Source organism: Terrapene carolina, unplaced genomic scaffold, assembly GCF_002925995.2.
Source record: "Terrapene carolina triunguis isolate 2854851 unplaced genomic scaffold, T_m_triunguis-2.0 Scaffold838, whole genome shotgun sequence".
NCBI lineage: Eukaryota > Metazoa > Chordata > Testudines > Emydidae > Terrapene > Terrapene triunguis.
This window is the reverse complement of record NW_020665189.1, coordinates 7,294,952-7,309,423: the sequence shown is the minus strand read 5'-3', so window position 1 is coordinate 7,309,423 and position 14,472 is coordinate 7,294,952. Positions and strand designations below refer to the sequence as shown.

At 45.9% G+C, this 14,472-nt stretch overlaps 1 protein-coding gene and 1 non-coding gene across 2 annotated transcripts in view; both read right to left on the bottom strand.

Moving 5' to 3' along the window:
- Positions 1-1,451: 1,451 nt before the first annotated feature.
- The window catches only part of HSPA9 (heat shock protein family A (Hsp70) member 9), a 32,938-nt gene continuing 19,917 nt past the window's right edge, over positions 1,452-14,472 (bottom strand). Inside the window, exons 12-17 of the mRNA XM_026660831.1 lie at positions 13,169-13,273; positions 11,930-12,047; positions 7,750-7,844; positions 5,115-5,207; positions 3,178-3,318; positions 1,452-2,202 (exon numbers count right to left, since the gene is read on the bottom strand). Of these exons, the coding sequence (XP_026516616.1) occupies positions 2,140-2,202; positions 3,178-3,318; positions 5,115-5,207; positions 7,750-7,844; positions 11,930-12,047; positions 13,169-13,273 (615 nt within the window). The 3' untranslated portion in view covers positions 1,452-2,139. The remainder of the gene's footprint in view (positions 2,203-3,177; positions 3,319-5,114; positions 5,208-7,749; positions 7,845-11,929; positions 12,048-13,168; positions 13,274-14,472) is intronic.
- On the bottom strand, positions 13,645-13,715 carry LOC112110943. Its single transcript, XR_002908446.1, has one exon. It is a non-coding gene; the product is annotated as a small nucleolar RNA SNORD63 (small nucleolar RNA).

Here is a 14,472-nt window from a genome sequence, read left to right as displayed (position 1 = left end):
AGCACACTTTTGAAACACAGCAAGCGCAAATTTATTTTCTTTTCACTAATTAGAACAGGGCCTTTAATATGTCCCAGCCCAGGGTGTTCAGCTCAAACATAGGTGTCATCATTAGACTATTTCAGGCAAGAGGTAGAACCTGTAGATCAGATCTATTTGGGGGGCTATTAATGACTGCCTTTCCACACAGATGACCCACAGAGTTTTACAAAGCCCCCCTTTGAATAGATTTAACAGAGTAGGCATGTTCTCAATTCCGCTCAAAAGAAATCTTCTAAAACCTGTATAGGCTTTTACATGAGCCCACTTGGAGATGAAAGTGAGTGGCTGACCTGACTGCTCACATTGACTCACCCAATAGTGCCAAAGCTCCCTGCTGGAAACTGGCAGCACGTGGGCTTGGGAAGATAGGAGCAGCAGATCAGAAGTGGAGTAGCTGAGTGAGCAGGCTTTGCTGTTAGTAGAGGAAAAACAATCTTGGTTTGTGGGGCAGAAGGGGGGCTAGCAGCAAGGGATGGAGGACACTTTAATCTGAAATCTACAGCTGAGAGAGCGGGAAGTTTAAGGAGTGAAAGCTCAGGCTCAAATGCAGAGCAGAGGGCAATTTTGGGGGAAGACCCTCAAGACAAGATGCTTGTTGGGGTCAGTATTGACAGATGTTGGAGGAGGCAGGGAATGGGAGGGTTTTGCAATTGGGATGAGAGTAGGGTTTAGATTTACCACAGAAGTGAAATCACTGCTGGGCACTTGGGAAGGGGGAAGGAAACGTTTGGGAGTGGAGAGATTGGGATGGTAATCCTTACTTTGGGTGAGTTAAAGTATTAATTTGCACAGACTGTAATAGTCAGGAGGCAGTTGATACACTGTCTTGCCTGTTCATACTTAGTGCAAAGTGAGGTAATGGAGAAGCCTTTATCTCCTGAAACTTGGTCAAAAGTCCAGTTTCTATGAAGTGTCCTCCATTCTTTATACAATTCCCAGAACTGCATCTAGCCCAGACGAGGAGACATTTATATGGACAACCAGTCACATTCAATTAAGTTTGTGTTAGAAGTGTAGTAATGATGGGTATAAACCCTCATTCTTCATAGCAATAGCCAACTAACTGCCTGGAAGAAACTTCTATAAGTGCAAAAAGCCCCATAATGCACAATTTCTTCTGGAGCCAGTGATGTCTGGCTCCAAGCAGGATATTGACTAGATAAAGCACTGGTCTGAGCCAGCAGGACAATTCCTACGTTCCAAGAAGAGCATGCAAGCACTAAGTAAGAGAAAAGCAGGAAGAACCTTTCTGAATGTAACTAGGACTAAAGCATTAATGAAGCTAGTTTACTTCAAAAACATATGGCATTCAGGTTTCCAGTTTGCTCACATTCTTTGTGCCAGCAGTGGGTCTACCAACAAATGCCATCTCACCAGGATGCAACTAGCCAAAAACTCAAGAGAAATTGGACGCTTTTCCATTTTTATTTTAAAATATCCAGAATAGATCCAAGAAGAACAATTTTATTATCAGGGAAGTTGTTTTACCATACGCAGAGAAGAGACATGGTATCGAGCAGAAAGCTTAGACAAGCAATGCATGTAACTTCAATGTGGCCTTATTTAAAAGGAATTAAGTTACAGCCAAATTAAAGTAACCCATTCTCCTTCAGTCCAAGAATACTAAGCTAGCTGCAGATTTAACGGTCTCTAGCAATGTAGCTGGCCCTGCAACTGCTGAACCCAGGACCTGTTACAAATCAGTTCACAGGCACTTGGCTCCACAAAGAGGATACATCAGGACTCCCATTCCCACCCCAGAATTTGTGACATGGTTTCGAACCTTTAAACAAATGTAGTATACCACTTCGTCAAATGTTAGGAGTAAATGAGGAATGAATCCCCTGGGCGCTCAGTTGAAAATACCATAGGGCTGAATATTTAGAACTTTGTCTAGCATGAATTAACTTTCATGAAATGATGATTCATCTAGTGGACACAACACTAAATTTATACATTAAAGAAATTATATATAGAATACTGCAAAAACACAGTAAGACTGAATTCTGCCCATTTCTGCTCAGGAAGGTCCCTTCGCTCCCAAGCTTCAGAATTTTCACCCTCTTCCTGCTGCAGTCTCTGCGCAAGAGTGACATTCTACTGTTTCTCTTCCTTCTGGTCCCCAGAGCTTCCACCAGAACCCTCTCTCTCCGACGCCATCTGTGAAAGACACCATCTGTTAGTTACAGTATGCTACTCCCACAGAGATATCCAGATAGCTTGGAAGCAGCTGCCCAGGTTTCTTCTAGACTGATCACAAGACTCTTCTCACATTGAAAGACAAAGCCTAAAGGCCAGATTATTGAAGGTATTTAGGCGCCTAGTGCGAATTTCAAAAGCACCTAGGCGCCTAACACCCACTGAAACCAATGGGAGTTAGGCACCTCAGTGCATCTGAAAATCTCATTAGGGCCTAAATACCGTTAACAATCTGGCCCTCGCTGACCATTTTAGACAGAGCAGTCAGGAAGTCCATGATGAGTCTCTAGCAGCCAGTGATTATGCACAGAAGTTTAAATAACATTTACCATCATTTTAATTATCAGAGGGGTAGCCATGTTAGTCTGGATCTGTAAAAAGCAACAAAGAGTCCTATGGCACCTTATAGATTAAGACGTATTGGAGCATAAGCTTTTGTGGGTGAATACCCACTTCGTCAGACGCACGTGGCCATCATTTTAATGGTTTTTAAAAACTGCATTTGAACATCTGGACACAGTACCCTTTCTACGCTCACTGAAAGATCTACATTCATACTTCTGCTAGGAGGTTTGCCTGATGCCCATTTATCTTGATGTATAAAAACAGTCAAGTATTGCTTGTCACCAATCAAGAGCTTTGTAATGACTGTTTCTACAAGGTATTAAAAAGTTATACGTAATCGGTGGGACACATCAGCAGCACAAACAAAATGCTGCATAATATTGAGGATCAGACTTCAGAACTTCCGTGATTGGCTGGACAGCTCAAGACGTTGTGCCAGAGAAGATGTCACTAGTGCAACAGCTGCTATTTAGGGGCGTTGACCTGTGGCTTCAAGCTACCCAGGCATGGACAATCCTCTAAGGCTTCATTTGGACCAGCTCCCTCTCCCTGTACAAGCACCAGTGTAATCCACAAGCCCTGCACACCCACCTTTTTGTATGCCATTTCAAAGAGTTTGAGGGACGCCTGCTGTAGGCTGGATGCTGCCTGTCTGATGTTTTCTCCTGTTTCCGCATCTTTACGAGCCAGCAGCTCTCTCATTTTAGCAATCTCTTCCCTCAGTTTGTTGCACTGTAAACAAGTTACAAACAATAGTTACATTGCACTTAGTTCATTAAAACTGAGCTCTGCCCTTCACTTCTACAGCCCCCTCTCAGCTCTTGCCAAAAGGAGTGGACTTAAGTCTCAAATTAAATTAAACATCTGCAGTGCCTAGTAGCTTGTCCAGTTCCCAATGGGCATGTATCCACATCACTGAATACACCACAACTGGCACTAACTGGTCACCTTGTTTGCAGTCTCAGCAGAGAAGCCAAGGACTTAAAAGGGCCACAGAGACCCAACTGCCCCCTTTGGCTGAGAGCTGGCCTCACTGATACCTCTAGTGACCTATTGTCACCACAGAATCAACGGGAGCAGAAAAAGCTGCTCTTCATCTACCCGTCTTTAAAACTCCACCAGAAAGAGCCACAAAGCAGAGTGTTCAACGCACGAAGCCTCAAAGAGTTTCCTCCCTTTGTTGTGTGTGGGAGGAGTGGGGATGCAAACAAAAGCAATATGGTCTCATCCCAGTCCCTGCTGCCATCTGTCACTTCTCTGTCAGACTGGGAGTGCGCTCAAGAGGGCAGGATTGGCAATGTGAGGTTACTGTGGGACAGCTGCACTGACAGAGCTGTGAGGGTGTGGGACATTCGCTCAGCCAGGTCTAGAGGCAGAACGTGGGCAGGCACTGCCAGTCCTTTACTTTTAGGCCCACAGGTTGGAAGGAATACTATGTTCTTGAAGCCTCGTATAACAGATTTCCCTGTTCCAAGCAGGCCACACTCCTTCCAGGGCCCATTAACACTGCCCCTCTGGTCTCCCACAAAGCAATGATGGGGCTAGACATATTTCCCATACAACTTCCCTTCAGAGGCTAAGTATGTAGTCTCTTGTCTTCCCAGCCCCTGCTAGGCCAGAGAACAAGTTCTACCTCTCACTGGGCTACACGAGGACCTGGTGTGTCCACACCCATGTTTTTTAAAAAAAAAGCCCAACAGTGATCTGAGTAAAGCCATTGAATCTTTATCTAAGCTAACCTAAGGGTACTTGCCAAGAATCTCCAGCCTTGGCCCTTCCTAAACCCCAAATTACTTGTTTGAAGTGGATGCTTTAATACTTTTGCAGCTTGTGAACTCAGTTTTAAACATAGCTTTTGAAATGAAGATTAATGCAGAGATGAAGCAGTCACTGAACAGTATTAAAACCCCTCTGACACTAAGCATCTGACTCACTCCAGTTAAAGGAAGGAAGCTATGTTAAAACCATTTAAGCTGCTCCCAAGTTCCTGGGTGTTGTACTTGCAAGTTCACCCACTGTTCTGAGACACTCAGGACAGAATGGAAGCCTTCACTTAATGCTTATTAACTTACAGACAAAGAAAACTTGTTTCATACATTCAGTGTCTTTGAAGAAAAAAACTCCCTCTGAAATCAGCCATTGCAAATGTTTCTATGGAGTCAGATCAAGGGTATGGTTAACTGAAAAACCTTTCACATTAACATCTTCATAAGCCACCTACACTTTACTAACACTTGCAACTCAGGGTTTGAAACAAATTCTCTGCTACAATAAAATGTTCTCCCACACAGCCAATCACCTCCACCGTCCAAGTGGGACAAAAAGCAGCCAAGGACTGTGCCTGCCTTCCACTGTTAAGAATTCTTCACGTATTCTGGAAGTCGGCTTCTCTAGCAAGTTTCAGCCACATGCTATTTTAAACAATTAAGAATCCCTGAGAGGTTACATGCTAACCAATGCTTCACCCGAGAGGGAAGATACTGTAGGGAACTCTGGCTCCTTTAACAAAGGCATCAGAAAATACCCACCTCATCTGCTGGCAGCTGATCCTTAAACTCCTCCATCTTGGATTCTGTATCATGGATAATCCCTTCTGCCATGTTCACAGCTTCGACACGTTCCTGGGCAAATTGACAACTGGGTAAGGGTCTATGCAATATAACATTCAGACCTACACAACTCAGTTACAGTGTAAACAGATGGGAGTGGCACAGAACTGGATGGCTTAGCGGAATGGCAATGGAGAGAACTCAGACAAGACTTAACCAACTTCCTCCCCACACTGTAAGGAAACAAACAAGTCACTTACAGGTGAATCTGTGTTTGGAAATCCAAGTGAGCCATCTCAACCCTCATACCCCTGGGAAATTCCCAGATGCGTTCCCAGATGGCGAGGCCAAGCACATGGCATTTGCTGCACATGGATTTTCCCGTGTGCCAGTAACACCAACAAGGAAGGAAATATGGTTTTTGTTTCAGTATTTTGGGCAAGACATCTGGAGCCTCAGCTTTCAGACCCGGCTACGGAGTTTCTCAGCTGACAGGGTACTAGGAGCAGCGTGGAACATCGCGGATTCTGTGAATTTGGGGGTCCTTCAGATTTTTGGTATCTCCCATGCTTTCTGCAATATTTAAATTATTTTTGCATACTAGGTTTGCTGGTCAAGAAATGCAAATCCCTAGCAGCTTTCCTGGTTGCAAAGATAGCCAGCATGGGGCCAGCTGCAGTACTGCCTTACTACAGGCAGATGAACCATGTGGCCCATTGCTCAAGTGCGTTAATCCATGTGGTAGCATGAACTATTGCACTGATGGCAGTCTCAAACAGAGCAGGGCTGGATGTTCCACCCGTTTGGAAGAATGCCCCACAAGAATAATGTGATCCTCAGAAGGGTGAGGTGCAATGGAGTTGTTAGCAAAAAAAAAAAAATCCTCCTTTATTTTCTATTGATCCTTGTCAGTGGTTCAAAGTTCACAGCACCTAATCTGAAACCACCACCACCCCAGGCACCTGAGCTGGTACACCCTGCAGAGGCCAAGAGTTAAAAATGGGAACCGGGGAATGAACTGCCCTCATCCGTGAGTGAATCACTCCATATCACGGTTTAAGCATGTTAGCAGTCAGCACAGGAAAACTTGTACTGCTGTCTGTCATGCACCCAATCTGTGGAGAGGTGTGTCTCCCGCATTTCACGGTTGTCATCTGGGCACTTGAAACCACCAACACTAGTTCAGTGGGTTAGGAACACAAACAGTGACAAGACAAAGAGGTGTAGAGTGTTCTGAACGTTCCCACCCCAAGACCGATATATCTACAAAGTCTGCCCAACAGACGATACATGAAAACAGACAGTTATGCAAGTAGCTGGCACCTCAAGTGTGTATTTTGCACATGTAACTGCCAAACGCCAAGGGGTCAAGAATCTCAGGGTTTCAACAGAGGTATGAAGCAGAGAAGAAAAAGCTACAACTCCTCTTAAGAAAACTCAGCTCCTTTCACAGAAAGCTACTCCAATATTCTACCCTTTGGTCTATACCAGAACTTCACCCTTCTGAGGATCAGAGATTTAAAAGCATTGCCAATACAAGATCACTAGTTCTGTAGAGATGAGAGCAGTGTAAAGCATCTACAGTGTCAATTTCTGCAGTCTGTAAGCATATGCTAGTGCCATATCCTACAGTATCATCTGCTTAAATCAATGTTCTATATTTAGTAGTGCAATTCATTATAGTTTACTCTCATTAAATCAATTAGTCCCAACCATTAACCTTATGAATATTATAGATTGAATCACTTGAGTGCAGAAAGCGTCACTCCTTTTTGACTAAGTCGATGTGGACTCTGGCCAGATATTCCCTGAGGGAATGGTGCTCTCATGTGCACGGAAGGCATAAATACCAAGACTCAGATGAGACCTGACACCCAAGATGCTGGAGACCAGGCTTTTAACATGTGCACTGCAATTGCCCATTGAAGGGGAGAGTGTCATGGGGGTTAGGACCAACATTTTGGTTTTGTAAAATTTACAAAAAAATTATTTCAATGAGTTCAGTAAAAACAGTTTAAACAGCTCCCTGCTGTGTTTGCACCTAACGACACAGCATTGCACTGCTCCATGAGAAACTGGAAGTGAAAGTGGTAGGTCTAGCTTCAATATCCAAGATGAATTAAATGTAAACATTCAACAGCATCCGTGGTGAAAAGTAGATTCAACCAGATTTTAAAAGTTCCATTCACATATTAGTAACAGGTAGGGGAATTTGTCTGTTTATAACACAACCATGTCCCTTTAATTCTTTAGAAAAGAATTTTAAAGTACTTGGTTAGTAAATGTAAGGTCAGCTATTGAACAGAGATTAACGAGCTGGGTATTTATATGCCTATATTTTCTTGCAGTTAAAGCCAACTGCATGTAGAAATCTGGTAATAGGGGGACAAGTGGTTATCTAGGCATCTAAAAACCCATTTGCACATGCAATTGCAGTCATTGCACATGCAAACATTGGCTTGAGTACAATGACCTATGATCTCTTAATCAGGCCCTTATATGTCAAGCCAGAAGTCCTCTGAGTAGAGTGCAGTTTCATAATATGGAATGGAGATTTTTGACTGGTAAACTAGTAACCCATTAGACGAGACCACAACGACCACCATCAAGTTACCTTTCTTCGCCTATCTTCCTCTGCATATTTCTCTGCATTCTTCACCATGTTCTCAATGTCATCTTTGCTGAGGCCACCAGAAGACTGGATCACGACTGTGTTAGAAAATAAAGTACAGCATTAAAAAAATCTGCTTTGCATTTTAATCTCTTCCCCTACAGCAGAGATCGAAATAATCATGTCCTTTCGAAGAGAGCGCTCCTACATTAATGCTCCAGCCACACCAGCTAGCTCATGTTGCCAGGGATCGTTTCCTTGTACTAATGAGCCGCTAGCACAAGGCATGTATTTGAGCCAGTGCAATAGTGACACCATAGAGCAGTGGTTTTCAAAAAAAATTCTGGTGACCCAGTTGAAGAAAATTGTTGATGCCCGTGAGCCAAAGGAGCTAGGGGATGAGGGGTTTGGGAGGGGGCTCTGGGCTGGGGCAGGGGTGAGGGAGGGAGTCAGGGCTCTGGGTGCAAGCTTTGGGGTGGGGCCGGGGGTAAGGGGTTTGGGGTGCAGGAGGAGGCTCTGAGTTTGGCAGGGCTCAGGGCCAGGGTAGGAGGTTGGGGTGCAGGAGGGGATCAGGGCACTGCTGGGGATTCAGGCTCTGGGGTGGGGCGGGGGATGAGGAGTTTGGAGTGCAGGAAGGGGCTCGGCTCAAACAAAGCAGACTTTCCGCCTGTCCTGGCACCATGGACCACGCTGTGCCCCGGAAGCGGCCAGCAGCACGTCTTGCTCCTAGGCGGAGGCATGCACAAACAGCTCTCGCTCACAGCACCCCCCACCAGCTCCCATTGGCCGGTTCCTGGCCAATGGGAGAGCGGAGCCAGTGCTAGGGGCGGGGTCAGTGCTCAGAGCCCCGTGGCCCCCCTGCCTAGGAGCCAGACCTGCCTCCGGGGCACAGTGCGGTTTCGGAACAGCCTGCCTCAGCCGGGCAGCACCACTGACAGGACTTAACAGCCCGGTCGGCGGGGCTGACCAGAACCATCGTGACCCAGTCCCTTCCATTCCGTGACGCAGTTCTGGGTTGCGACACACAGTTTGAAAACCACTGCCTTAGAGAGTGCTTAGTATAAACTAAGATCTGATAAGAGAAAAGTGCCAATCCCCAATGACATTCATTCCTAGTGCCGCATTTACCACTTCTCTGCTCTCATGCGAGCATTCAACTCTTGGGCTCAGAGAACAACCCTTGTACACCTTCAAAGTAACAATGCTGAACGGCTGCAGTTTCTCACAAAGTTGCTAGTAGTCTGTATTATTCTAGTTAGTGTACCTATCTAAGGAGACCTACTAGAAAGTACAAGAACAAGGACAGAACTGCACTTGGAGAGGCTTGGTAGAATGGCAACTCAGATAAAGGCTCTCTGTTCCCAGCTGTGCTAGGTACTTCCTTTGTAACCATCTGCAAGTCACTTCGCACTGTTCTTCAGTTACTCCACATGGAAAGTGAGCCTGTGTATAAGGCCCTCAGGCCAAGGGGGCATTTTGGCTCAGAATGCAGGAGGAGCCTTTTTATCAGGTCATGGAGTTTCCTTTCACTTTTGGAGAGCAGCCCAGAGCAATTCAGAACCTGGCTTCAAGACTGTTTCCAGCCATGCTCTCCCTCCATTTCCTTCAGTGATAGAGCTGTAACTAGCTTTCAGATAAAGGCAACTTATTTTTTCCTACTGCTGCCCTGTGAAAACTGCCTTGTTTGAGCCAATATCGCAATCTACATTTCAAGTGGGGTGGCGTAATGCAATTTCATTGGAAAGCAAGGGACAGATGTCATTGGACATTTTACAATACTTCAGGAAGGGAACCAATTTTAGGTCTTCATCTCAGTAAGCACTTAATTTTTCATAGAGTATTCTAGGTGACAGTGAGCCTAAACCCTAAAAACCTAATAGCATGAGTCTATTTCATACTTAGACAGGGGATAAACAAGCCAGAGGTTTACAATGGGATCATGGTTGCAACCTTTGTTATTCGCTACAGATCGCTAAAGGCTGGGACGAGAACCGTGGTCCCCCATATCCAAGGGGAGGTATCTATACTAATCTAGAAGAATCTGTGTTGAACACCTGCAACCAGCTAATACAAGGCGACAAACAGTGCATGCTCCTGCTTCAAATGAATTTGGTGTCGATAAGGTGTTTTTTGTTGTCAACAGCAGCAACAGGACTGAACCCAAAAATATTCACCAAGATCATTAAAGCAAGTTTCTAATTATGTTTTCTTCAGCTATAACCCGCCATTTTTGAATGAAGCAGAAAAAATTGGAAGTCAACAAATTATCATGATAGGAAAATAAGTTTCAAATAATGACAATTTTTCTTCAAGCTTTGTAGAAATCCAGCAATCCAGGCTAAAGAAGTTTTCCAAGCCAAAGTTATAGGGCTCTAAACAGTGCTTCATGGTTACAACACTAATTGTGGAGGCAATATTGCCTCTAATATTTGATTGTGTTATTAAGTAAACAGTGACAACAGCTTCAGCTCCCCAAACTCCCTGCAGTTAAAAGATGTTGTTTCTAGGCTACCAGAATCAGCTGGTTATCAGGGGAATCTGCCTTAAGCACCTGGGTTTTAAAATTCTTGTGGCAGAGTAGCTAGGAATAAAGTACATTCTTAGTACTGCGCTTGTCTGATCAGATGCACTCTTCATGCCAGGGTGCTTGGTATTGGCCAGGTGTCTTGCTAATTAACCTCCTCCTCCTAACAGAGCTTGGCACACTGATGCTGTCCCATGACTAGACAATAAGCTGCTAGGACTATTGGCATATGACACTAGTTTCTCAGATGGACAGTGTGCCAAGGAGCACAGCACAGCAGACAAGTGAAAACGAGCTCCTACCTAGTCCAGGGTTCCCAATCACCTACCTCCCTGCTCAGCCCCCTCCTTTCTCCCCAACCAAAGGAAGAACAGAACAGTCACTGCCCCAAGTGCCACTGTGGGTAGGTAGCTCTGCTTCTTGGAGGTACAAGGGGGCATAACCTACAGCTGCTCATTTATCTCTATGAGGGGACTTCTCTTCTGCCTACATCACTGCATTTCACAGAGTGAAAGACAGTCAGGCTGCTTTCAATGCAACTTCATCTGCTGAAGTGAGGACTTAAAAGCTGGTCCTATTTCCCACCAGCGATGAGTCTCAACAGGGGCTGCTCATGTACAGGGCTCATTTTAAATGGAAGTTGGGCAACTGGAAGGTAGTAGATGAGGGTCACAACAGCCACTAAAACCCTTTGGTGGTCCATGCAGAAATAAAAGTTAATGAACGAGCCAGCTTATTGAAGGGTGCAGTTTTTTACTGAAGCAACCACCGCTGCCTCAGACTGCGCCACTCCCCGATCATCACATGCTCCGACTGTGCCCCATGCCACCCAGTTCATTACTGCCTCCCACTGGCTGGCTGTTTGAGATCTGAGAGCCAACAGCAGCAGGGGCAGGGCACACCTCTGCCAGTACGGAGAACGCAACCAGAGCTGGAGACCAGAGCTGATGGGGAGCCTGGCACATGGGTGGAGTCTGTGTCCCTGGGGGAGGCAGAGTCTGGGGGGAGAACTAGTCCAGGTCCCAATGCCCCTCACAGCAGCAGGGAAGGGCTCTGCCATTACAACCCCAGCTCTAGATATGCCTCCCCACTAGTGGTAAGGGGTGGAGTCCCACCCCTGCTTCCGTGATGGAGAGGTGATTGGGCCATTAGTGGCACTGCAACCTGGTGTGTGGGCTCCTGCTCCCAGTCCTGGGCTCCGTTTGCCCTGTATCCCATGACTCCCCTTACTTTAAGACAGTGCCTGGTGCTCAGATCTGAGTGGGCTGGGGGCCAGCTGTGTTGACTGTGGCTCATCTGTGGCTACATCTCTGCTGCCTACTGGCAGGCCAAATAAAATGATCTGGTGGCTGGATATGGCCACCAGCAGCCCATCCCTGGTACTCAAGGTTTAACACACTGGAGCGGATACCACGCCTCCTGGATAACTTGTAACCAATACAACTCGTCCTACCTCTCCCCTTCCCTCCATTTGTCTGCCTATCACCCTCACCTGCTGTGCCATGTCTGACTCTAGACTGTAAGCTTTTTGGAGGGCAGGGATCACATCTAGCACACTATTGGGGTTCATACACTCAGAGGTTCATACAGATTAGCCAAGCATAATTCCATACATTTCCTTCCCTTCACTATAAGGGATCCAATGATAGCTGCACTTACTTTGCTGTTCACGTCCCGTCCCTTTATCCTTTGCTGAAACGTGAACAATTCCATTAGCATCAATGTCGAATGTGACCTCAATCTGGGGCACGCCCCGTGGAGCTGGAGGAATTCCAACCTGGAAACCAGAAGTGCTTAGCCATTAGTTCCCCAACAGATGTGGGCTTGGTGTACAAGCCTTCAGTGTTGTGCATATTATCTTGGTGAACTGCCAATTCAACTAAAACAACCTCAAAGCAGATCCCAGGATATGCCTGTCAGAACTTGTGGCAAATTAGTGGTATCTGACAGACTTAATGGGACAGACCTAATTTAATGCAGCAGCAGACTTCTACCCAGAAGCTAGGGAAGCTGCCATAAATGTCACAAGAAGAGCAAAAGCGGTTTTACAACTTTATCCCAATAAGTCACTTTCCCCCTCCCATGCATGGCAGCAAGTTCAATTTCCTTTAGTTAATTACTTGGGTCTATTGTGGGGAGAGCCAGGCCCTGCTTGAGGCTACCCTATTTAAATAGTGACATATTCACCATGCTTCAGGAGAGGCAAAGTCCTGCCTTACTGGAGGGCTCCTTCCAGCAACCGGATTTAATACTAGAGTTGTCAAGCAGGAAGAGGCCTCTTAAGAACCCGTATAAGCTTGAGGCAGCCCTGATACAGTACATCCCTATACAACATGACCACTCTTGAAATTAAATCACAAGTGTCCATACGGATCAGGAGGACAAATACCTGTACAGGCTGATTACTTATGAAGAGAGTCAACTAATCAGCCACGCTGAACTGCAGCAGCTACGTCCTATACACAATCACCCCTTGGAGCATGGTAACTGCTGTCTAACACAATCTAGGCTGCTCCAAAGGGACTTGAAGGGAGGGGGTGATCGGCCAGCTACTGGCTGCCTCAGGGACAACTGTGAAGCAACATGGGATCTAAGTAGTGAGTTATATTTGGCAACAGGCTCTAACATCCTAGTTCCATGGGTACCAAAAAAAAAAAAAAAAATCAATGCCTCTAAGATCGTATGGTTACTGAAGGCAGGCTGACAGTAAGGCCTACTGATTTACAAGCCTAGATCACTTTGTGCTTTACATTTGTGGGGCAGGTAAGATCAAATGGCTTCTGTTAAAGTCCCCACTTTCAAGAGAATGGGGGGGGGGTCCTCAAACAAAATGGGAGGAGGCTTGGAACTTAGTGAGTTAAGGTAGTTTAAGGTCATGAATATTTAGTGCAAACATACCAAAGTGAACTGGCCAAGAAGCTTGTTGTCAGAAGCCATCTCTCTCTCACCCTGGCATACTTTAATCTCCACTTGAGTCTGCCCATCAGCTGCTGTAGAAAACACCTGTAGAAGGGGGAGATAAACAGAATATTTGACAGCTTACAACCCCTGAATTGAGCTACTTACTACACAAAGACAGGGAACAGCATGAAAACTAGGAAGTTAGGCTGAAGGGATAAAGAACTACTTTAAACGTGTATTATCCCTCCATGCCCCACATGCCTTTTAATACAGTAAAGATTTTAAGGCAAAAAGATAAAGATTGGCAGGCACCAGGGCAAGATTTCAAAAAAGGCAGTCAAAGTGTTTGTCTGGGAGTCAGAGGGGAACAAGGAAACAAGCGCTGGAGCCCAATCTTTTCAGTATCCCTGCAAGATAGGGGGAAGAGCATTCTCTCTGACTCCAGACCACCAAAGGCAGTTTTGGCCGTGCATTGTGCTCAGTTATATTAAGTCTCCGCACCAGTTCTCTTCAGAATGATGTGTTGATAGTAACATCATAGCACGGACACAGCCCAGTTCTGTCCCAAGACAAAAGCTCAAGGGATTTCTCACCACATGCTTCTAAAGAGGGGGGAGGGAAGTTGAGTTTATTGGGTTGAAATCTACCTCCGCCCCGACAAAGAAAAGTTACTCACTAATCTGCCTCATTTTGTGTTGGATTTCAGCCTCTCCTTCCACTTGGAATTCTATCTAGGTCTTTGGGGGTGAAAAGAAGAAGAGACTCTTCTGGGATCCCCTGCTCTCCTCCCCAATGGCTGCACATTGCAGGGACCCTCATTAGCCAGCTGAAGAAGCCCTCAGCCTCGGATGGTTGCTAGAGAGCAACACAAGGCATATCCTCTCTCTCTCTGGGGCAGAGGGCTGCCTTAACAGGGTTCCCAGCCCTTGCTGCAGTGAGAACTCATCTTAGTCCTGAGCCCAAAAATGCTACCACATGACCACTATTAAGCCAGCTGAATCTTCACTGTGTGTTCAATTCCAAATGCCCTATACCTATTCCCCATGTTGGGTGTCCCACCTTCTCCCCCCCCCCAACCCTGGGATCATGCCTACGCTGCTATCTCTGCACACAGTGCTCCTCCAGTCATGCTGCCACAAGCAGCAGAGTGAACTGTCTAGCTGTTCCGTTTCAGTCTGCTGGGCCATGAGGAAAGCACTGAGTGGCATGACTTCGACCCTCCTGGGCAACATGGATAGGGGGAAAAAAAAGCACACTTATCATAGGGTCCCTATGGGACTTAAATACAGGGACAGGGCAGA